Genomic DNA, 24338 nt, shown 5'->3' on the forward strand with positions numbered 1-24338 from the left:
TCCAAAATTGCAATTTCTAGGTCAACGCAAAACAAGTTTTTTTTTTTGCTTTTCTTGTCAATTTTTTATTTTTTTTCTAAAAAAAATAAACTGTAGGTAAATGTTCGTTTTTCTGTATATGAATGATCATCCCGATGCAGCATGAAGAGCTTAGCCCGAAAATGAAAGTAAATTTGATGTACAATTTACCAGAAAAAAGTTTCATGATCATCAAATGAAACTCAGAGAGGAAAGAAAATAACAAAATGAAAAATAAAATCAAAAAAGGTGAAAAAACGAGGATTTTGTCAGTTAGTGGAAAACCATGAAGAAGAAGAAATAAGCAAATATTTCGACAAGGACCTCCGCCAAGTCGTCCTCAGTGCCAAACAAAAAAGAAAAAAAAACGAAAATCTAACCTTTCGAAGTTTACCCGACAAAGACAGAACAGACACTTTTCTTTCCCCTCTGAGTTTCATTTGTCATGTATAGCCAGTGTGGTCTAAGAATTTATTCATAATCATCAATATGTGATTTTACCCTTCTCATCGTTGTGACCTCTTTTTCACCATATACTATCAGAAGGCAACTTTTCTGACATAAAATGATGAGTTGAGCCAAAAAATCAAATTAACCTGATGTAGTGTTTACTAGAAAACCCGTTTCATATTCTTCAATATGCACTTTTTTATTTTCATTTGACATGTTTCTTTTAGCACTTACTGTCCACCAATTCGTTGATTTTTGGTAAAAACAAATTGCAATAAAAATGATTTTTACACCATGTTGTAGAGAAAGAAAAATCTAAACAACATATCCGAAGTTGCACATTCTAGGTCGATGCAAAACTACGTTTTTTTTGCGTATCGTGTCAGTTTTCTCACTTTCTTAACAAAAAAATTAAGTTCCGGTAATTGTTCCTTTTTCTCGAAGTGAATTATTATTCCGATGTAAAAAGACGAGATGAATGCGAAAATGGAGTCAAATTTGGTGTACGATATATAAAAAGTTTCATTATCATCGATATGAGACTTGTACGCTTCTCGTCGTCGTGACCCGCATTTTTTTTTTACCAGACCATCTTTCCCTGGCTAAATTGTCGGTTTTGAGATCTAATAATTAGTTAGCCTGAATCTGATCGTCGCTGGTTCCATCACCTGATGGGTCGGCCTAAATAAAAGTGATTACAACATGCTTATTAAAACATAAAATATTAGAAAAGGGAAATCATCTTGAAACTAGTTTTCAGCAGCCGACATTTAAAATCCCTCTTAGAATAAACTATTATCAACACACTGACTAGTCTACTGATAAAACAACTGATAAGTACTGATTGGACAACTGATAAAATTGTCGAATCAACTTGATGAGCATTTGAAAGACAGACTCAAACTCCGACTACTATTCACAACTTATTCTTTTGATTCAGATATCTAAGCTTCGACGTTTTCCTCTTCGTTATAGCTTTCGATTCTTGGAGAGTTAGAACATACCGTCCCTTTGCACGTTTTAAACGCTGCAGCGCAAGCTAAGCCGTTTTTAAAGCAGCTACATCTTGTTGACTTATATTCCAGTTGACAGGAGCACATCACAATTTTCAGAAGCAGGCGAGGGGCTGGTGGAACATCAGTAGTCAATGGATACAAGAAGTCATCTTCATTTTTCCAGTCCCATTCCATGGCTTTAAGTTCAGAATCAGGATCTCCACTTGACACCTGCACTTGACACCTGGGGTGTCTTTACAGTCTCTTAGCTGCCTCGGCTCGGACGTTTCCTTATGTTCTTCACTAGTCCCATAGAAAACCTGTGACATACTCTCCATCAGAAGATTTCGTACAGAGCAGACAGGTCGAAACACAACCCATAAAGACCTTTGAACCTTGTTCAAACCACTTCCCTCAGTAAGACCACCAGCCATTATGAAACAGCGCATAAGCTCCTGCTCACTGACATTATCCATGAAGAGTTCAGCCCAGAATCTATCAGAACATATGATTATATCCATCCAGTTCCGGAATGCTTGATAAACAACAGGTAGGGTTTTTTGGAGCTTGACCATTCACTGGATGTAAAGCTGGCAGGATCTTGTGTAATTGTTGTGCCCAGATGCCACCAGATAAGGTAGCATGTCAGAGGTGTATTTTAATTGGAGATCTCATGACCCAGATCGTTCGGCTCCTAAGAAATTTCGCAGTACGGATACCATATCGGAGCATTGGAACCACAGTTTCAAGGTTCTGTACTGGAGCAGTTCCAGTATCTTTCTATCCACGAATCCCGCTATTTCTTATAAAATACTTCTTTGATATAGATTTCCAAGAATTTTACTACATACAGTTAGATACATTAGTTTACCATTTCAGACTGTAGATCTTTGGTTGAAATGATGACGCAAACAAAAATGATCTCTTACCTTTAAATATCAAGTCAATGGGAAAGAAGAACATTCGCAGTGAAACTTTTTTAGCTTGTTGGGTGGCAGATACATCAAATGACTTTTTTATCTATAGATGGCCAGATATCTGACATGGGCATTAACGTGACTTAAAAAATGATTGCTCGGGGTTATTTTCAATTGTGACTTTTTAGCTTACGGATTTATCCGGGAAATCACTTGGACAGAGCGTGGGACGATATAATTTATTGCATACGAAGGTAATGAAAGTGGTGTACCTGCCTTCAGTGCGTTAACTGGTCTTCTAAACGAGCCAACCATAATTTGTCAGCCCACTTATTTTTTTTACCAACAATGGATGAATTGGTGGACAATAAGTGCTAAAAGAGACTTTTCAAATGAAAATAAAAAAGTGAATTTTGATGAATATGAAACGGGTTTTCTAGTAGATATTACATCAGGTTAATTTAATTTTTGGGCTCAGGTCATCATTTAATGTCAGAATCCTGATAGTATGGTGAGAAAGAGGTCACAACAATGAAAAGTTTAAAATTCAGCATTGATGATTATGAAACTTTTTTTCTGATGTACTCGACACCAAACTGGTTTTCAGTATTGGGCTCAGCTATGTATTTTATACCAGGGCGGCCCTTCACGAACAGAAAAACGGATATTTATTAATAGTTATTTTTTTTGAAAAAAAACTGAAAAAAATTACTCGAAAAGCAAAAAAAAACTCGTTTTGCGTCTATCTAGAATGTGCAACTTTAGATATGTTGTTAAGTTTTTTTTTCTCTACAATATGGTATAATTTATGGTATAATCTACAATACGGTATATATATATATATATATATATATATATATATTTATATATATATATATATATATATATATATATATATATATATATATATATATATATATATATATATATATATATATATATATATATATATATATATATATATATATATATATATATATATATATATATGTATATATATATATATATATATATTTTTTTTTTTTGGCGGGGGAGTCAAACCCCCTAACCCTCCCTGGATACGGCCTTGGGTTTGGCTAACAGTGAATTGTGATGTCATCTTTTATGTGCAGTTTGATTGTTTTGCCGCATTCTTTGGATTGACAGAGTAACGAATGCCCAGATAAGGGTAGGTAATGAACAACCACTGATCAGCAACGAGATCAGAATGGGGAGATGGAGGTACTTGGGGCATACGATCCGCACGAATGAATGATGCTTTGAACGAGATGTGTGAGGTTGAACTCTACCCAGTCTTCGAAGAAGGGGAAGACAGCACAACTTAGTAGGTCATTTCTCGGAGAAAGGCGCAACAAGTCTTCGAATTACACTGAACGAGTTCTGGTCCCTGGCACAAGATTGGCTGAATGTGAGGTTTATCAATGCTGCCTTATGCCTCGCTTGACGTGGGAAGACCTAAATCTAATAATGTCCTCAATGTAGAAACTGTCCAAATGATATACTTGTGTAGCAATGGACAATGAAAATGCTCACAGTTGTCTAAGATGGGAGCCATCAAACTCATTAAAAAAAAAAGTAGGAAAGGGCATAGAAAGTAAGAAAGTAAAGAAAGTAAAAATAAGAAAGTAAAGTAGAAAAGGGCATAGAAAAATCCATAGAAAGAATGAAAGTTGAAGAGAGGAAGAAAGATAAAGAACCAGCACAGCAATCGTTTTTACAGACGTCGATGAGAAATTAATCGTGCATTTAAAAATATGTCATACTTTTCGATTTTTCGCAAGTGAACCTTGGGTTTCTGTCTAATTTTAATTCCCTTGGCTCAAACTCTGAAAATTCAGACTCAAGTGTGCTTTTACTTTTTATGGTAATTGTTGCACGTCATAATGTGAAACCTAAGAAAAATAAACTTCATAGAGAAGTTGAACCCCCAGAGAATTTTGTTCCTATAATGTCTACGAGTCCCTGTGAAAAATTAAAATGTAGGCAGAATCTTTCCACCAACCATGGTTACACGAAAAAAAAAAATTAAGATCTGTTTTTTTTTTAAGAACTTGTATGTTTTTTGTACTGTTTGTTTAGGATATATTTTTAATGCAGTTTTTTATGCTGGATTTAAAAATTCGATCATATTTTTTTTTATCCCTCAATTATTATAATTATATAATTATTTTTTTTTACTGGTTGTCCATCTCTAGTTGGTAAATGAGTAGTTTTTGTAGCCCATTTTATGAAAAGCTGGTTAAAATTTACTAATCTTTTTAATTTTTAAAACCTGATTACTTCGTCAAGCGAAAGAAGTCATGTTTTTCATACGGTCTATTTTTTTTATCTTAGGTTATTTATGAATGTCAAATATCTATTTAGGCAAGACTAAATTTTTTTAATAGACATTACATGACACTTTTCTCATACCCAAAACGGAAGGGTGTTCCTAGTGTTTTCATAATTTAACAGAAGAGGGGAAGTACGATTTTTGAGCTTCTGGAAAAACAGTGTTTGTTTTCAATAGTTTACATCTGTAAAATTACAGGTATCCGAGTATTTGGGTTTCGCTTTGGCATAAATTGTGGCTTCGATTGGTGGGGTTGAATGAAACCATGTTTTCAAGTGACATTTGAAACCAGGGGTGGATCCAGGGGAGAGCTAGCGGGACCCTTCCTCCCCCCAAGATTTTTCTGGCGCCCTCATTCCGTTTTTCTCCTTTTTTTAAATAAACTTGTCAATTTGGGTAATTATTGGTGCCCTTGTCACATTGCCCCCCCCCCCAAGATTTTGGTCTAGATCCGCCTTTGTTTGAAACATGGGAGTGACAAACTGATAACGTATCTTCAGCTACACTACCAGATTGTTTTCAGCACCAATGCGATACCTGATGTTTTGTGTGTTGGTGTAGTTACTCTTGCGGTGAAAAGGGGAAAAGAAATCCAATACTGTAGTTAACTTGTGACCATAACCCTTTCATTAGTATTGCGTAAGCTACTAGTAATTGATGGTGTAAACGCTGCATGATTTAAAGTGGACAATCAGTTTGGTTTTAAGGTTAGTCATGACCGGGAAAATGTCCACTCTATAACTGTTAATATTATTTTTGAAGCAGAGAAAAACGACAGTAACTTGGTTCTCCTGTACTTGATGTTTCTCGCACCATCGACTCTGGCGTCCACCCTTAGCTGTTATGTTGCATGAAAATTCCAGGTCATAATATGTTTTGATATGCCCGGCAGAAAACTATTATAAAAGTACCTACTCGGAATGGCTTCGTATCACGTAAAGCTTTGATTAGTGTGGAAGGGTGTCCACCAAGGAGATATGTCGTCATCAATTCTTCATAATTATGGTATTCTAAAAGCACAGAATAAAGTTACGATGAGTTGCATATTCAGGGGGTCTGGACGTCTCTTTGCTAAACTATGGCAACGATATTTAAACGTTAACCGAACACTGTCATCAATTGAGGAGATTTGTGTTGTACTTAGACACAAATATGGAAAAATTGGCATTTCTTTCAACGCATCTACGAGGAACATTGTTATTTTTGGCCATTCTCAAGCTATGTTTGAAAGAATGTAACTATGAAAACAAACTGCATTCCCATCTGCAAGTGTAAAGCGTCTTCGTCTTCCACTCCGTACCACTGTCAAACCAACACCCTCACTTCTGCTGACGAATCTCAGTGAAATATCGGGAAAACCATTTGGACTTCTTGTTTGTTGCAAAATTTGATACAACAGGTGTATACTAGCCAGGGTTTACAACTCCATAGCTCTTCCGCATGTCCCTACTCTTCCTCTTTTTGGAGTACAATTATGAGCACGCACGAAAATATGATCGAGTCTATGTATTTAATATATGCTAAATTTATCTTGGGAGTCCACTTTATATGGTCCAGAAGCAGGCAGCTGATCGCCACTTAGGGTTTGACTGAACGTCTGACTGCAGCTGAGAGTCGTCGTGAAAGGTTTTTCAAAAGATCTGATCAATCTAAGGGTGTATCCAGAATTTTTTCTGGGAAGGGGGGTACAAGAAAAGTATTAAAAGTTGTTTATATGCCGTTTTGTTAAGTTTTTACGAGTCGGACAAAACTTTCGGGGAGGGGTGTCAAACCCAGAAGCCTCCCTTCCCCACCTGGATGCACCCTTGGATTAGTTTGATATTTTTCCCTCAAACAATGGTGGATTACTAGTTTCCGCCTTTGTTTGTGTTGTTTTGTGTATGTTTTATATTTTAACCTCTTATGTTTACTTCATGAATAAACTCGTGTGTTTTTTTATGGACAATAGAAATATACGTTCACATGGTCAAGCCCTGTTTGAGGAGTGATCTCATTTTCTGACTTATTATGCGAAAAAAATGTAACAACAGTGGGTTTAAATGAAAGTATTGAAGATGTAAGGTAAAAGATGAGCAGCTTCCAAAAAACTTCTCAAGTAAATTCTACGTCCCTTTATTTGCATACTTAAAGTACGTGACATTTAATAGAAGGTGTCTTTTTGAAATTCTGAGGTCAGCCCACCCCCCCATCGTTCACTTATTTTATCCATGTTGCAGATAAAAACTATTTTAACTAAATATGTCTCTGGAGGTGGTTAGGTACCCATCGTCTATCCCTCTTAGTATGCTACTGCAGGGGCGTCGTTTGGGAGGGCAAGGGAGGCAGTTGCCACCCCCCCCCCCCGATAATGTGGAGAGAAAATTATTATATAGCCCATGCCCCTTAACTATCCAGATGCGGACCCCTCTTGCCCCCTCCCCCCATGAAAATGCTGTAGATTCGCCCTTGGCTAAAATGTTATGAACATACATGTGTCGATGAATTCATATTGGGAGGGGGGTGGCTTTCTGATTCGTCCAAACAGCAATATAACTTGAAGTTGTTATTAAAGACTAGAACGAAAACATAGGGAAAGTCATGAGAATCAGGGGCAGGCACGTACTCTCTTTGTTTCGTGTTTTTAATCAGCTTGATCTGCTATGCTAAAAAGTGTGCTTTAATTTCATTGGTTTGCAGGTATACCTATTTTAGTAGACCAATAAAAGCGATCTTTACCTATAGACAGACAAATAACCGGACGAATTAAATTGAATTTAAAGGAGATTACACAAAAACTGGTGAAAGTCATTGGATTTGGGTGGTTTGAAAGCCCCCACCCCTCTCCCTGCTTACACGCCTATTGTGACTTTTACCATGGCGTAACATTTACAGTTAATCCTGCTATTAAACTCGGTACAGTCGTTTGCTTTCTCCTTTTTTTATGTCTAGAGAATTACTGGTCCCTTTCGTAATGTGTGATGTAAAATGTTGTCAACTACTGAAGACTATTGTTTATAAATAATGAGACCCAATATTTCCCTGCGCAGATTATAAGCAGGGGCGGATCCAGGATTTTTTTAGGGGGGGGGAAATAGATTGATCCGATAAACTTGCGTTAGGAGCATTTTTAATTAACGCTAACTTGCGTTAATTAAGTAAATTACACTACTTCATTCTACGTTAGGGGAGGCGCCCCCTCGCCTCCCCCCTGGATCGGCCGCTGATTGTAAGGGTAGATGTTTTAACTAAATTTAATTAGTAAAATAAACCAAAAATTAGAGTGGAAACTGAAACTAGTGTCGACAAAAACAAAATCCACCGACGCCATCTATTGTGGAGCGACATTTGACATTTTTCAGTGCAATACTAAGAATAACTGCTTTAATTAGTGTAATTGGTAAAATTAAGGCAGTAGTAAGTGTCTAATCTCAGTTCCTGACACAAAAACGACTGCAAACCTTGAAAAAATGCCATATGTCGCCAGACGCTAGATGGCGTTGACAATTTATTATCTTTTTTTAAATCAAGGTCAGCGCCAGTTTCCACTTTTATAAGTTGCCAATACTCTTTGAAATACACTAGATCTTATAAAAAGCTAAGTTACATTGCAGCAAGAGACACGTGGAGAGTCTTTATGTTATTTTTTGGCCACTGAATTGGATTCATCTAAGTATTTTGTTCTTTGAGCATGCTATATTAGGCAAGTGGTCGGGTCCTTGTCCTTTTTTGCAAACTGAGGTATAATAGCGCAGAGGGTAGAGTAATCCGTAAGCTGGACAGTAGGGTCGGTGAGGTCCAAAAGGTATATTAAGATAAGAGAAGATGCTTTATTAAGCATCTATCTTGGCTTACTCTAATTAGGCTTTCAAGTCTTTGATCACTTTGACCAAATTTTTCTCTTGGACCGGACTCGGTATCGGTTTGGCCTTCAGCCAAACCAAACTTCAATCAAGTTGAAACTGTTAGGACATGTTGAGGGGGATGTGGAAAAGTGTTTTGAGGGTAAGGACCGTAAGTTCTGCAAGTTAGCCATTGTTTTACAATTGGGTTTGTTCTTTTTATAAAGGGAGGCATGTTTGATCCTTGGGTATTAGGGTGAAACTTTCAGGAAATGTTTAGGGGTGTTGAAAACATAAACCACAATAAGTGCATGCTGGTTGTCAAAAGGGCGTATCTGCAATATATCAGGAATGGCTGAGGGTATTAAGTTAAAAATTTCAATGGATCGGATGTTGAAAAGTGATAGGAAGGCAGTCCCCTCACCCTGATTATCTAACCCCTCCCCCCTCAAATCTGGTTGAGATTTGAATTAGATATTTTGTTCAAAAAAGTCAAAAGGTCAAATAACGGTGCATCCGGGTAAACAATGCCCCCCACAGCACCGGAATGAATTCAGAGCATGCTCAGGAGAGTATTGAAAAGCTATTAGAGGGAAAGAAGCAACTCTCCTGTGGCTTATTCAACCACCCTCCCCAAATATATCAGATCAAAATTTGAGATAGTCATTCAGTTAAAATAGTCTAAAAGTCAAAAAACTATGCTTCAAGGGGTGACTCAACCCACTACAGGCCCCTCAACACTAATCAAAATTTTGGGGTATCCGGGTTGCTCAGGATCGTCACAGTCTTTTATTAAACTACATAAATTTATCTTTTCATTTCAGATACAGAAGCGGAGCTTCAATTCCAAGAAATCTTTATTTATCTCCATTTCAACTCTCTTCCAAAGCCGGTTGTTTCATTTCAAACCCTACTGGGAGTTGATTTATACACAGTCCGGATCATTAGATGGGAAAATAACTTCAAGGACACTTTGAAGACGTTTCTTGTTGATGTTAGGAATCCGAAAACATTCGCTTATAATTACAAAGGAATAATAACATTTGATACAGAAGTGGATTTGGATGTTGGCAATTACAGTGTTGAAGTGGAGCTGAATGATCCCAATTTTGATGGCCGTGTCTCTGGGACGCCGTTCTTTGTTGTTATCGGTATTTCTCTTCTTTTTTAATGTAATTTTGTTGGTCCGGTCTTTCGCTCATTTTTGTCTCTCTCTCTCGTTCTTTCTTGTAAAAGATACCAGTGCCCCAATGAAAACCTTTTTATTTCCACGATTTTTCAAGAACTTTATATATTTTTTCTATGCTTAATTTCCATATTTTGGCTTTTTTTTAACTTGTAGCCCCTTCTGAAGTGTCAGAATCCCTCCTTCTTGCCAAAAGATTAATGTATGTACATGGTACATAACGGTAAGATGCTAAGATGCTTTTTTTACGTTTAGCAAAAAAAAGAAAAAAAAGAAGAAGGTTCTATTGTGTTCGTCCCCTTTTAATCGCCTTGTGTTAATCGGTGTTTGATATTTTTGTGTAAATCGATCACTGGGTGTTTGTTTTTTAAGTTGCACCGAAAGGTCTAAAATGAGAAAGAATCAATCTTCTGGTTCTTTTATTTTTTTTTTTCGAAAAATATTTTTTCACCAAAAAGACATCTTGTGTTTTTGCTTATATCCGAGAGATACTGGTACTTATTGGGTCAAGTTCATGACAGATCATTTCCTATTTTTAATTAATGTTTTTATTGAGGTATTTATGAAACGTTTAATTTGTGTTAATTATTCATATTTATAATCACGACTTCAAGAGAAAATTGTAATTTTTTTTTCCCATTTGTTTTTTTTATTTTTTTTTAATTACTTTTCTTTAGCTTTGCTGAATCTTTACCACAGTGCACAGAGCGGGGGCGCGGTTAGAACGACCGAAAAACGACGAGTTGCATGTAATGCATGTGAATGTTTATTATTTCTATATTAAGTGATCATTATATTTTCATGTCCACTGAGCTGGTGTACTATCAAGTGTAGCAGCACCATACTGCAGCACCTACAAGTGTAGCAGCACCTATGAGCACCTTACTAAGCAAACAGTTAACTAAGTAGTATTTTATACTGTCTCAAACTGGACTGTACAGGAAATTGATATAGGCCTATTTCCATTGCGGACGTTTTTTAGATTTACTTGATCTTCGCAAATTGTTGTGGGTTTAGAGCTTTTAGAGTAATATTATATCTTTGCGAGTTTAAAGAAAAAATTCTAAAATGCTTGTCTCAGGGGAAGCCGAAAAAAGACCTCAAGGAAGCTTCAAAACTTGAAACATTAGACATATCTGTCTGATGTATACCTATCAAAGGCAAATACGGGAGTCGGTGCTCTGGACTCTGCACTACAGCCGGAAATTTCAGTTATTTGTGTTTTTTCTTCAATTTTGTATGGTTTAACCTATTTTCTCTAAATTTTTATTATTCCTTTCCCCCTCTCCCGAGATGAACTCCTGTCTAATACACATTTAGCAACCATAAGATAAAATAATACTTCACTGTTTTAGTTTGAAAATGTAATGCATTGATGTATTTTTGTAGATCAGAAACTTCCTGTGATGATATCGGCTTGTGTTGCTGTCTTTATAGTAGCTGTTCTTTTGCTGGGATTCCTCTTCGTTATATGGAGAAGTTCGAATTCATCTAAGAGAGGTTTGCCAACATTTTCATAATTTTGTTTTACTTATTCCTTTTTTTTATGCTCGATGGAGAAAGTTTTGTTATTATCTGAGGAAAGGTAATTTTACGCTATGATAGGATGTTTTATTAATCTACTACTATTATTCTCAGGTATTACACAACTAAGCAATTCTTTTCCTAGTACTGTATTGTATTACATGAAGTACTAGGAAGAGATGTATTATATGCATTACAAAACTAAATAGTATTCTTTTTTCATCATGTATTACGTGAAATATTGTATAATATTACATGTAATACAGGAATTACTAAGAATTCATGTATTACATATACTTGTAGTATTACATGAAGTACTTGGACGCAGGGCCGTATCCAGGATTTTTTTTCGGGGTGTTTTTGCACAAAAATTTTTTTTCGGGAGGGGGGTACACAAAAACCTCAAAAAAAGCTAAAAATTTGTTTATATCACTTTTTATTACGTTTTTACAAGTCAGGCAAACACTTGGGGGGGGGTCAAACCCCCTAACCCTCCCCCCCCCCCCCCGGGTACGGCCTTGCTTGGAAGTAATGTATTACATGTATTACTATTCCCATGTATTACAAAACTAAACAGTGTTCTTTTTTCTTCAAGTTTGTGGATTTAAAACTATGAATACTATCAGTTGAAACTCCTGAGACAGGAAGTGGGGGGGGGGGGGTGTTTAGAAATACATACGACAGGAGGTCTTGTGATTTTTAAAGGCTCACTGAAAGGTTTTTCGGTTCTAATCAGAACAAGATGCTATTTGATGCCTTATTAGTTTATTTATTAAACTTAGTGCCAGCTTTTGGCCAACATTGTCCCTCCGTGGGCAGTGCCATTCTAAGATGAGCACACTTTACAATATAATACGATAATATCAAAATAGGAAAAATACGCCTGATTTCATCACACTAACAAGTGTGATGAAATCATGATGAGGTTTAGTATCAAAAATATATAATAAATGTGTTTTTAATTATTATAAATTATAATAATGTAGTAAATTATTATTTTAGTTTTCTAATATGCTTTTATTCTACTCTCCAATAATTCCAGATATACAACTAGTACATAGTAAACAATACCCTAATAAGCGTAAATGAACCGCTAGGGACCCCAGAAAAGTTATCTTAGGGACAATTCGTAAGGAATTGTTGCGAAAAAATTTCAACTGTACCTTGGAAAACCTCTTTCTTTGCTCATAGTTTCTGATTATATAAGGAACCCAAATTCCAAAAGTGCGACCTAAAAAAAGTTTTTTTTTTCAATTATTATGAACTTAATTTTTTTTTAAAGAATGTAGCCTCCATCATTTCCTCTGAAATAATTTCCAAAACTTTTCCTTCTGTGTATATGTATATAAGTAAAAAAAAATTAATAATAATGACCAATAATACCTTTGTGGAGTATAGGATACATGGGATTTATTAGATATTTCAGATACTTCACCAAAAAATTTTTGAACAACAGGTCTGTTTCTTTAACAGATGGAAAAATGTCATGAAAAATTGGTGAAATACTATGAAGTGAACAAATAGTTACCATTAAAAATGGTGAAACAGAACGGAGTAACAAAACAAAAATAATTACCATTGGAAAATGGTGAAATAGAACGAAGTTACTAAAAAAAAAAAAAAAAAAAAAAAAAAAACGTTGAAAAAAAGTGAAATAGAACGAGGTCACCAAAACTAAAAGAATTGCCATTAAAGAATGGTGGAATAATGCATGTTTGTCTTGTTTAATTTTGGGAGTTTAATGGATGTCATTAGAGATCTTCGCTGTATAATTCACTTAAACCGTTTTTCTTCCATCAAGGCAACGCTGTAGCTTTGCCTATAGTAAAAGCCATACGGCTCCATGTTTTATTATTTATTATTATTAATTTTTTTTCCCAGAGGCCCTTCATATGGAAGGGGTCGTCGTAGAAACTTCAAAGGGGGCTCATTCGATTGGAAATTGAGAGTTCTAGTGCCCTTTTTAATAGTCAAAAGTGATTGGAGGGCAACTAGCCCCCCCCCCCAACGCCCATCATTCCCCCAAACACATCCAATCAACATTTTGAGATAGCCATTTTATTCAGCGTAGTTGATTTCCAGATAGAAAACTTATTTTTGAGGAGGACACTCCCTCACAACCCTCAGGGCAAGGGTTTTAAGTTATGCCCTGGGGGCATATAAGGTTTTTATAGAAGGCGTTGTCGTAACAACTTCAAAACAGACTCATTCGATTGGAAATTCAAAGGGCTAATGCCCCTTTTAATAGTCGAAAGTGATTGGAGGGCACCCCCCCCCCCCACGCCCATCATTCGCCAAAACACATCCAATCAAAATTTTGAGATAGCCATTTTGTACAGCGTAGTTGATTTTCAGATAGAAAATATGTTTTTGAGGAGGACACTCCCCCACAACCCTCAAGGCAAGGGTTTTAAGTTATACCCTGGGGGCATATAAGGTTTTATAGAAGGCGTTGTCGTAGAAACTTCAAAAAAGGCTCATTCGATTGGAAATTCAAAGGGTTAGTGCCCTTTTTAATAGTTGAAAGTGATAGGAGGGCAACTAGCATGCCCCCCCCCCCCTCACGGCCATCATTCCCCCAAACACATGCAATCAAAATTTTGAGATAGCCATTTTGTTCAGCGTAGTTGATATCCAGATAGAAAATTTGTTTTTGAGGATGACACTCCACCGCAACCCTCAGGGCAAGGGTTTTAAGTTATACCCTGGGGGCTTGTATGGTTTTCATAGAAGGCTTTGTCGTAGAAACTTCAAAAAAAGACTCATTTGATTGGAAATTCAAAGGGCAAGGGCCTTTTTTAATAGTCAAAAGTAATTTGAGGGCAACTAACCCCCCTCTGACGCCCACCTTTTTCCCAAACACATCCAATCAAAATTTTGAGACAGTCATTTTATTAAACGTAGTTTTAAGTTCTGGAAATTAGGTCTTTGAGGATGACAACTCCCCCACAGCTCTCAGGGCAAGGGTTGTAAGTTATGCCCTGGGGGAATATAATGTTTTGTATAGACAACGTTGTCGTAAAAACTTCAGAAAGGCCTCTTTCGATTAGAAATTTAAATGACTAGTTCCCTTTTTAATAGTCGGAAGTGATTCTAAGGCAACTGACACCGCTTCCACGCCCACCATTTTTCGAAAAACATCCAATAACAATTTTTATATATGCGTATTGCTCCACGTAGTTGATAGTTCTGGAAATTATATGTTTGAGCAGGACACTCTCCCCACAGTCTTCAGGGGTAAGGGTTATAAGTTATGCCCTGGGGCATATAGGGTATTTATGGAACGAATGCTCGTATAAACTTCAGAGAAGGCTCATTTGATTGGAAATTGAAAGTTCTTGTTCACTTTTTAGGCTTCAAAAGATATCGGAGGGTAGCCAGCTCCCCCCCCCCAAACCCTGTTTTCCCAAATGCATCCAATAAGAATTTTAAGATAGTTATTTTTTTTAAATAATTCAAAGATCATATAACAAAAATTCCGATGTTGACAAAACCCACCAGGGCCCGGGGGCAGGCGTTGTAAATTATGCCTGGGGGCATATATGGGTCTTATGGAAGGACTTCTCGTATTAACATCAAAGAGGGATCATTTGATTGGAAATTGAAAGTGCGAATTCACTTTTTAAGAGTCAAAAGAGATTGGAGGGCACCTAACCTCCCCCCCCCTCCACGCCCTTTTTTCCTCAAATCCATCCGATAAGAACTTTGAGATAGATTTTTTTTAAATAGTTCAAAGACCTCACCTCCCCCCCTCTCCTACTGTCTACGCTACAGTTTTCTTCTTTATGCCAACTACGCTGCCCCCACCCCAAAGACTTTAATAAGGTAAAGTTTTGCATGGGAAGAAAGTTAAAAGTTTCAAGAAATTTTGAAGCGACGTTAAGACACATCAAAATACACTAATAAGAACTAGATATAGAATTCTCTATCCGATTAGCCTATTCCCAGAATTCCTCTCAAACTGAAAATGCTACAATACTTAAAATTCCAGCCATACTTAAAATAAGGTTAAAATACATACTTTGCGATAAATGCTAAATTATTGTGGCATAAAAAATACAAAAAATGGTCTAATCAAAACGATCCTTTTCTTTCTGCATCAACAAATGAAATAGCCTAACTACTGTCTTTTGCAGCTATTTTTTAGATCCATTCATTGTTGCGTGAAAAAATCACGTTTGATTTATCAGAGGCATGTAATTAAGTTGTCTATAGCAAAGGCCATAAAGCTTCAATGTTTTATTATTATCAATTATAAAAAAAAACCTTGCATAAAAATAAGCTTTCTAAGAACAGTAAAGAGCCATATTGAACTCAGGACCAACAGAAATTAATTCCTATTTTAGTTAAAACTATCTTACAAACATAAAGATAACCGGTGCAAACATAAATGAATGAATAAATCTTATATAGCTTCAATAATTTTTTTTATTATTTTCTCCCCAGAGGTGCTTTATATGCAAGGGTTAAAAATACCATTATGTTAAAAATAATTGAAAGGTTAAATAACAAAACTCTGGTGTCGACAAAACACCCCAGGGCCCTGGGGCAGGAAGGGATTCTTGTATAAACTTCAGAGAGGGCTCATTTGATTGGAAATTGGAATTTCTAGTCCAGCTTTTAAGATTCAAAAGTGATCAAAGGGCAACTAACCCCCCCTCCCCCACGTCCTTTTTCCACAAAATACATCAGATAAAAATTTTGAGGTAGCAATTTTGTTAAAAAAAAAAGTTCAGAGGTCAGATAAAGAAAACTCCTGGGTCGACAAATGTTGTACAAACATAATATTCGTAATATAATTCGTTTTAAAATTGATTAATCATTAATTATAACAAACATATATATTAATTAATCATAAGTTATACCTGAGGGGCATATATAGCTGTTTTGGAAGGAATTCTCGTATAAACTTCAGAGAGGCTTATTTAATTGGAAATTGAAAGTTCTAGTTCAGTTTTTAAGAGTCAAAAGTGATCGAAGGGCAACTAGCCCCTCCCTCACGCCCTTTCCCCCCAATACATCAAATAAAAATTTTTAGGTAGCCATTTTGTAAAAAAAAAATAATCAAGGATCAGATAACAAAAAATCCGGGGTCGACACATGTTGTACAAACATAATATGTTTAATATAATTCGTTTCATAACTAATTAATCATTTGAAAAATAAGTTATTTAAAATCAATGAATCAATACAAATGTAGAGCATTGACCTATGACAATCTATACAGAAAATATTGTAAAAGTAGTCAATGAAAAACATTCACGCCAAACATTATTTCGTTTTAGACGGATGGATAAACCCATCCGATAAAAATTTGAGGTGACCATTTTGTTAAAAATAGTTTAACCATCAGATATTAAAACTCCAGGGTAGAAAAAAACCCCCAGGGCCCAGGGATAGGCGTTGTAAGTTATACCCTGGGGATATGTGTGGTTCTTTTATAAGTGATACTCGTATAAGCTTCAGAGGGGGCCCATTTGATGGAAAATATAAAGTTTTAGTTTACTTTTAAAGATTCAAAAGAGGCCGAAGCTTAGTTAGTCCCCAAACACCCTTTTCCCCCAAACCCATCCAATAAAATTTTTGAGATATCAATTTTGTTAAAAATAGTTCAAACATCAGATAATAAAAACTCCAAGGTTGACACAAACCCATTTTTTCACTTTGGTAATTTTACTTTGATATCAGTTTTGTTACTTTGATGAATATTTGATTTTTTTTTAAGTTTGATTTTGAAATAAGTAATTTTTAAAAACTTAAATTTTTTGCAATTAAAAACGAACAAATAATAATTAAAAAAAACTTTCCTAAAAATCAGTTTTTCAAAGAAAAGTAAAGGCCATTTTAAACTTAAGCTCAACAGATACAAATACGTTTTAAAATTCAAACTCAAAACGACCAGAAATTACTATTAAAGAATGAATGAAACCCAAAACGAACAGAAATTAAATAAACAATCATAGCAAAAACATACAACAAGTAATAATATAAATGAATAAATAGATCTTAAAGCGAGTAATGCTTAGATTGAATATGAAAATCAAGCTTAAAACGAAAAAAATATTTTCTTATTGAAGTATAAGTGAAATTTAAAACGAACAGAAATTAAATAAACAATCAAGGCCATCTCAGGGAAAAATATTGATATGTTGCTGACTTGAATAGCCAAAAATAGCCAGTAGTTTATTTTGCTTTACCCTGAGCCCTAGTAATTCCAAATCTTGTTTTTTTTTTTAATATTCTTACATCTGATAGAAGTTTTTTTTGTATTTTATTCAAAATTTTTAAAAAAAACTGTGCAAAATACTGTTTAAATACAAATTTTATCATTGAATCTTGCCAAAACCTAAAGTTAATCTGAGCAAATAATTGATCAGAAATATCGAAATCGATATATCGAAAATCGAAAGTAAGAATATCGATATGTCGTTTAATCAAATTATCGCCCAACACTATACAATAGTATCATACACTGAAATTAATAAAAAAATTATTTATCAGGAATTGAATTAGATCTACATTCTCTTACATTCCCAACCTCAAGTTGGTAGACCCGGTCACTTCCACTATACTGGCATAAGGGTAACTATTATTATTATTATTTCAAGACTTTATGCTAATTGGAAGAATCATTATTTGCTGGGTTAAAGCTTCACTTTTCAATTATGTCCATGGATAGTAAACAGCTCAATATATGTAAACAGTAAACAGTACAATATATGTATATGTACTAGAAAATATATATATATATATATGGCAATAGCGATAATAACGAAGCTGAAGTAGCAGGATTGCTGTTAGCTTGTGCGTATGCAAATAAAGTAATCATCCCAGTGAACCCAAGTGAAATCAAAATTTTGATCTGTAGTGACAACTTAAAAGCAATAAGCACAATCGAAAAGATCGAATCCAATGACGAAAAATCCAATGACAAATGCATTGCTAAATATTCACGGTAAGACCGACATCAAGGTCTTGTGGTCAAGGTCTGTTAATAAACAGTACTTAATTATGACATTCCCTTACACCGAACGGGCCATTGGGCAAATCGGACCATCACACTCTGCTGATGAAGGCAAAAAGTGAAATCAGGAAGCTTAAGAAAATAAAAGTACTCCGGAGACCTATCACGAGGTCTGCTATTAATACGTACGGACTGTGGGTCGGTACTCACTGCTTCAGCGAAGTATACAACGAAAGTGATGTCAACAGGAAAGCATAAATATTTCGGTCCCTACTCTATGAGAAATACTTAGAAATTTTCCCGGAAAAGCAATTTGTCGTGAGCAAATCTGACAAGCCCTGGATCACTCCAAAAATAAAACAGCTGATTCGCGAAAAAACCACTGTAAGGCAGTCAAGTGGCGACGCAACGTCGTTACAATTATTAAGAAACAAAATCGTTAGCCTTTGTCGCGAGGCAAGAAAGTCTTTCGGAAAATCCCTTTTGGACACTGAAATAAAAAAGGATCCCCGTAAATGGCACCGTCTAGTGAGGCAGATTGCTGGAAAAACAGTATCATCCAGTATCCGTATTCTGAACGATGATGGGTCACTCGTGAGTGCAAATGACGTCAACAATTACTTTACTGACATTTGTACATCCTTTCCTGCCCCAACTAACACTGAAATAGAGAATCTACTGTCAATATGCCCTGACGAAGGTGAAATCGAAATTGTTGAGTATCAAGTTTTCAAAGAGCTGAACAAGTTGTGTCCATCCAGTAGCTCTTTTCCTGAAGAGCTGCCTATAAGGTTAATACGAGAGTTCTCTCTTTTCCTCGCCAAGCCACTTGGACACATCATCAGCAAATGTTTCGCCCAGTCAACTTTCCCGTCGTGCTGGAAACGCGCATTTGTGCGTGTTATACCGAAGACTAAAACACCCAAATCTTGCAACGAGTTACGACCGATATCAATCACATCTACCTTTGCAAAAGTCACCGAGTCATTAATCCTGCGTGAATTGCTCAAGCAAACGCGGGAAAACATAGACCGTTACCAGTATGGCGGCCTCAAAGGTTGCAATACCTTGATATACCTCGTGCGCCTAGTTGACATTATCTTTAAGTGGCTTGACAAGGGCAGTACCTTCATCGACCTAGCTCTCGCCGATTTCAGGAAGGCATTTGACCTGATTTGTCATCTTACGGCAGCAAAAAATATGCGAGCAATGGGCGCACAGAAGCGGTCTCTTGCATTAGTGATGAGCTTCCTTCAGGACAGAATGCAGTGTGTATTTCCATTGTTTGAAGGTGACTTGATCTCATACTGGTCTAAACTTACCTGTGGAGCCCCTCAGGGTACAAGACTTGCTGGTTTCATATTTATCTCCCTCATCAACTTCCTCCTTCAGAATTTCGAAGAGCGACTCAAATTCGTCGACGATTTATCACTTTTCCTCAAATACCTCGTGAGAGAAGGTGTAATCGAACGTCAGTTCAGCGAGACCCTTCTGGCATCCTTCTCTGAGGACTGTGAACGTTACAAGTTGACACTGAATGCAGACAAATCAATGATCCTCAGGTTTTGCCCCTTAAAACGTGATCTGGAATTCCCGCAAGTCCCTTTCCCTATTGTTCCATCTGCAAAAATCCTCGGAGTCACATTATCGATGGACTGCACATTCACCGAACACGTGGAGAAGGTTATTAAGGCTGGCAATGCATCACTTCAGACCCTAGTCCTGATACGCAGGTTTGGCTGCGACACTCAAAGCCTAAAAAATGCCTATATTACATATGTGAGACCTCTACTCGAATATGCCGTCGCTGTCTGGGGACCTTTTGTCCAGAGCACCCACTACCTTTGCGATGACCTTGAATCTTTGCAGAAACGAGCTGTTAACATAATCGTTGGTAACTGAAGTGACGACTACAACAAACTCTTGCAAGAACTGAACCTTGAATCTCTCAGCGACAGACGATTATCACTGATCATGTCCCTCGGCAAGTCACTGCTATCTTCGCCCCATCACAGACTGATCCTCCCACCTGATGCTCCTGTTAACCAAAGAACCAGATCCCAGTCAAAGCTACAACCCCCTGTCTGCATGACCAACCGCGACAAAAACACGTTTGTCCCTTTTTTCGTTGAAGCGTACAACAAGACTTAGTGTTATTTGAATTCACGTGTTAGTGTTTTTATAGTGTTATTTGTATTTTTTTTTTTCATATTGTTGTAAAGACGACATAAATTAGCCATGGCTACGCTGTTCGATCTTAATAAACCTATGTCTATGTCTATGCGGGATTGAACCTAGGAACCCCATATTGGTAGACCCGGTTACTTCCACTATACTTGCATAAGGGTACCTATTATTATTATTAATTTAAGACTTTATGCTAATTGGAAGAATCATTATTTTTTGGGTTAAAGCTTCACTTTTCAATTATGTCCATGGATAGTAAACAGCTCAATATATATAAACAGTAAACAGTACAATATATATATATATGTACTAGAAAATATATATATATGTCAATAGCGATAATAACGAAGCTGAAGTAGCAGGATTGCTGTTAGCTTGTGCGTATGCAAATAAAGTAATCATCCCAGTGAACCCAAGTGAAATCAAAATTTTGATCTGTAGCGACAACTTAAAAGCAATAAGCACAATCGAAAAGATCGAATCCAATGACGAAAAATCCAATGACAAATGCATTGCTAAATATTCACGGTAAGACCGACATCAAGGTCTTGTGGTCAAGCTCTGTTAACAAACAGTACTTAATTATGACATTCCCTTACACCATGCGGGATTGAATCTAGGAACCCCATATTGGTAGACCCGGTTGCATTCCACTACACTGGCATAAGGGTACCTATTATTATTAATTTAAGACTTTATGCTAATTGGAAGAATCATTATTTTTCGGGTTAAAGCTTCACTTTTCAATTATGTCCATGGATAGTAAACAGTACGACAATGTTGTCAAAATAGTTTAGATAGAATTCCTTTTTTTAATAGTTTCTTTTGTAAATATTTGTTACTGAAATTATAATTGAAATTGAATTGTTTTTGGAGAACAAAGGAAAGAAACATTTATAGACATCGAAATTGAAGAACTTAACAGAAAGTAACTTTACAGAAAAGAAACGAACAGAAATTACTACAAAGCGCAGTATAGCTACTTAATATCTTATATAAATACTATTTATCTAAACAAACACTAATTGTGTATATATTTATGTATTTATTTATCCATGAATTTTTTCTCGTAAACGGCTCCATGTTTTTTCGGGAAAATTGGTATCCAGGGATATTCTGGCCTAAAAAAAAACAAAAAAAAAAAAAAAAAAAAAAAAAACAATCTATATAATTCAGAAGTCTGAGAAACTTAATTTAGAGTCTAAATTTTGAAAAAAAAAATCGTGTGAGTACGTTTTATTTATGAATACATTTCAAGAGCATACATAAGTCGTATTTGCCACAGTAGTGGTTTTATCGTTTTTAGTGTCTATGATGCAGGCAAAATTAAACAAAAAACATATGACTGAAAAGGAAAATCATATAATTCACGTAATATTTGTAAGTGCATTTCAGGAAAATAACTTTCATCAATCCCCCTCCCCTCCTCCCTAGGAATGACCTTGTCGTTTTTGTATCTATTACGGATTCAGCATAAAAAAAATGTCTGTAGTTATGATAAAAGAAAAAAAAGCACAAAGAAATATACAGTCAGAATACTTGCGTCAGCGAAAATTACAACACTTCAAAAGAAAAGTGAGGAACAAAGAAACATCCGGTTCGAAGGTAATTAACAGCAGGAGTTGAAACGAGTCAAAAACAAACGTGAAGAACAAAGAAATATGCGGCTACAAGACATGCGACAACGAGGAGTAGAACGAATTAAAAATGAAAGTGAAGAACAAAGAAATATGGAGTTAAAAGATATGCCACAGCGACACCAAAGATATATTCGGTTAGAAGGTAAGCGGCAGCGAGAAATACAAGCGATAGCAAGAAAGCAAGCATCAGAATGTTAGAAAAGAGGAGTGAAGAACCAAGAATTGTACTGTTAGAAGACAAGCGACAGCAAAAATCAGAACAAGTCAAAATGAAAATGAAGAAGAAAGAAATATTAGGTTAGGAGAACAACGCCATCAGAATTTTCGACGCTACAAGGATGCCATAAACTGCGCAATTGTTGATTATAAGTCGTCATTGAGACCCTTCAACGTTATATGTATTCCCGTGGGAGCCCTCCATTTCCCGAGGAAAGAGTGGCAAATAAAGGTGACTCAGTTCAAGGTTGCTACTTAAAACAAGAATCAATATATACAAGCCTACCCCATTCTAAGTGCTGTAGCCCGGCTTTGAAATCGGCTACATTGTTTCTTTTTTTTTAAACTGGTATATTCACATTTTCGGCCACTAAAACGATCTAAAAAGTCATAATTTTAAGGAAGAATTTGTATTTTCCCCAGGGTGTTTGTATCGAGCCTATGATGATGCCATGACATCAAGAAGAGGCTTACAATGTTTGCGGTTTAAAGATAAGCGACACTGATAGTCAATATATACAAGCCTGCCGCGTAGTCATGCCGAGGCTTACTTACTTACTTTTTTTACTTAAAGCTCTTGCTCGGCAGCGTCGCCAGCGTAGAGGGAACCCGTCGTCAGCGCCGTCAGTCTTCTCCAGAGTGATCGGTTCTGGGCGAGGGTTGTCGCTTCAGCCGGGTTGATGTTTCTGGAGGCGAGCCGATCACGGATGACGTCCGCCCATCTGGTGCGTGGTCTTCCCCTAGGACGCCTCCAGCCGTTTGCAGCAGGGTCGAAATCGAAGATGAGCCATGCGGGTGTTTGGGCTGGCAGACGGAGCAGATGACCATACCAACGCAGTGAGCGAGACTCAAGCTGCTCGGACAGGGGTGGGACTTTGAAGGACCTGAGGATTTCCGAATTTCATACCCTGTCGGACCATCGGGTGCGTTCGATTTTTTGGAGGTGTTTCGTCTTGGTGGCATCTACCTTCAGCGTCTGTGTCTGAGTCAGCGACCAAGTCTCTGCAGAATAGAGCATAACGCTGGCAACCGAAGCTGGCAACCGTCATGCCGAGGCCAGACCTCGAAATTAGCTACTATGTTTTTATTTCTTAAAACTGGCACATTGACATTTCTGGTCACAAAAACGGTCTAAATAGGTCACAACTTCAAGAAAGTTTTCGTACTTTTTCCAGGGTGGTTGTAACGAACCTGTGGTGACGTCATGACATCAAGAAGAGGTTCACATTATCTGCAGTTAGAATACAAGTGGCAATATATATATATATATATATATATATATATATATATATATATATATATATATATATATATATATATATATATATATATATATATATATACTATATATATATATATATATATATATATTACAAATACGCCAGTCTTCTATATATGGATGCTCATTGTCACTTGTATTCTACACAGACAATTTGAGCCTTTTCTTGATGACATGACGTCCAAATGGGCTCTTGTCTTTTATCGCCGGACCTTTGTTTCTTTTAGTTGTTTATCATTTTCAATTTGATTGGTTTCTTTGACCTCCGCTTGTCTTTCTTCATTATGAAATACATATCACTGAACCTTTTTTTTTTTTTTAAAAAAGATATTGTAGGTGTTGATGACCTTATCCATGTCCAAATCCCAGACCCAATCATCCGCGCTATCATTTTAATTTTTGTCACGTTTTGATTCTTGTTGTCAGGTTTTTGTTCATTTCCATTTTTGAATTGCTCGCATGCTCGGTGTCGCATGTCTTCTAACCGCGTGTGTCTTTGCTCTTCATTTTAATTTTTGGCAAGCCGCCGCCACGTGTGTCTTTGCTCTTCATTTTCATTTTTACACGTTTTTAGATTTTGATTACTTCAGAGAATTTAGTAATCGCTTTTGCTTTAGCTGCCCGTAAAGGTGTTTTCACAATTGATAGTGCAAATTTTCGTTTTTTAGACCTTCCTAAAGGCATTATATACCTGGTTACGTTCAAACCTGTAGGCCTTATTCACGTATCGAGTTGTTTTTATCAAACACTCGAAACTAGACGCTATTCTACTTTTAACAGCTTTAGAAATAGAAGCACGACATAGAGCTAAA

The 24338-nt window shown here is 36.3% G+C and overlaps 1 protein-coding gene across 1 annotated transcript in view; it reads left to right on the plus strand.

The window, feature by feature from the left end:
- The window catches only part of LOC148943391 (uncharacterized), an 87594-nt gene that overhangs the window by 43500 nt on the left and 19756 nt on the right, over nucleotides 1-24338 (plus strand). Inside the window, exons 5-6 of the mRNA XM_089101859.1 lie at nucleotides 9355-9681; nucleotides 11106-11216. Of these exons, the coding sequence (XP_088957985.1) occupies nucleotides 9355-9681; nucleotides 11106-11216 (438 nt within the window). The remainder of the gene's footprint in view (nucleotides 1-9354; nucleotides 9682-11105; nucleotides 11217-24338) is intronic.

Source organism: Artemia sp. Qi Xiang Cuo, chromosome 15 (assembly GCF_049724085.1).
Source record: "Artemia sp. Qi Xiang Cuo chromosome 15, ASM4972408v1, whole genome shotgun sequence".
NCBI classification, from domain to species: Eukaryota; Metazoa; Arthropoda; class Branchiopoda; order Anostraca; family Artemiidae; genus Artemia; species Artemia sp. Qi Xiang Cuo.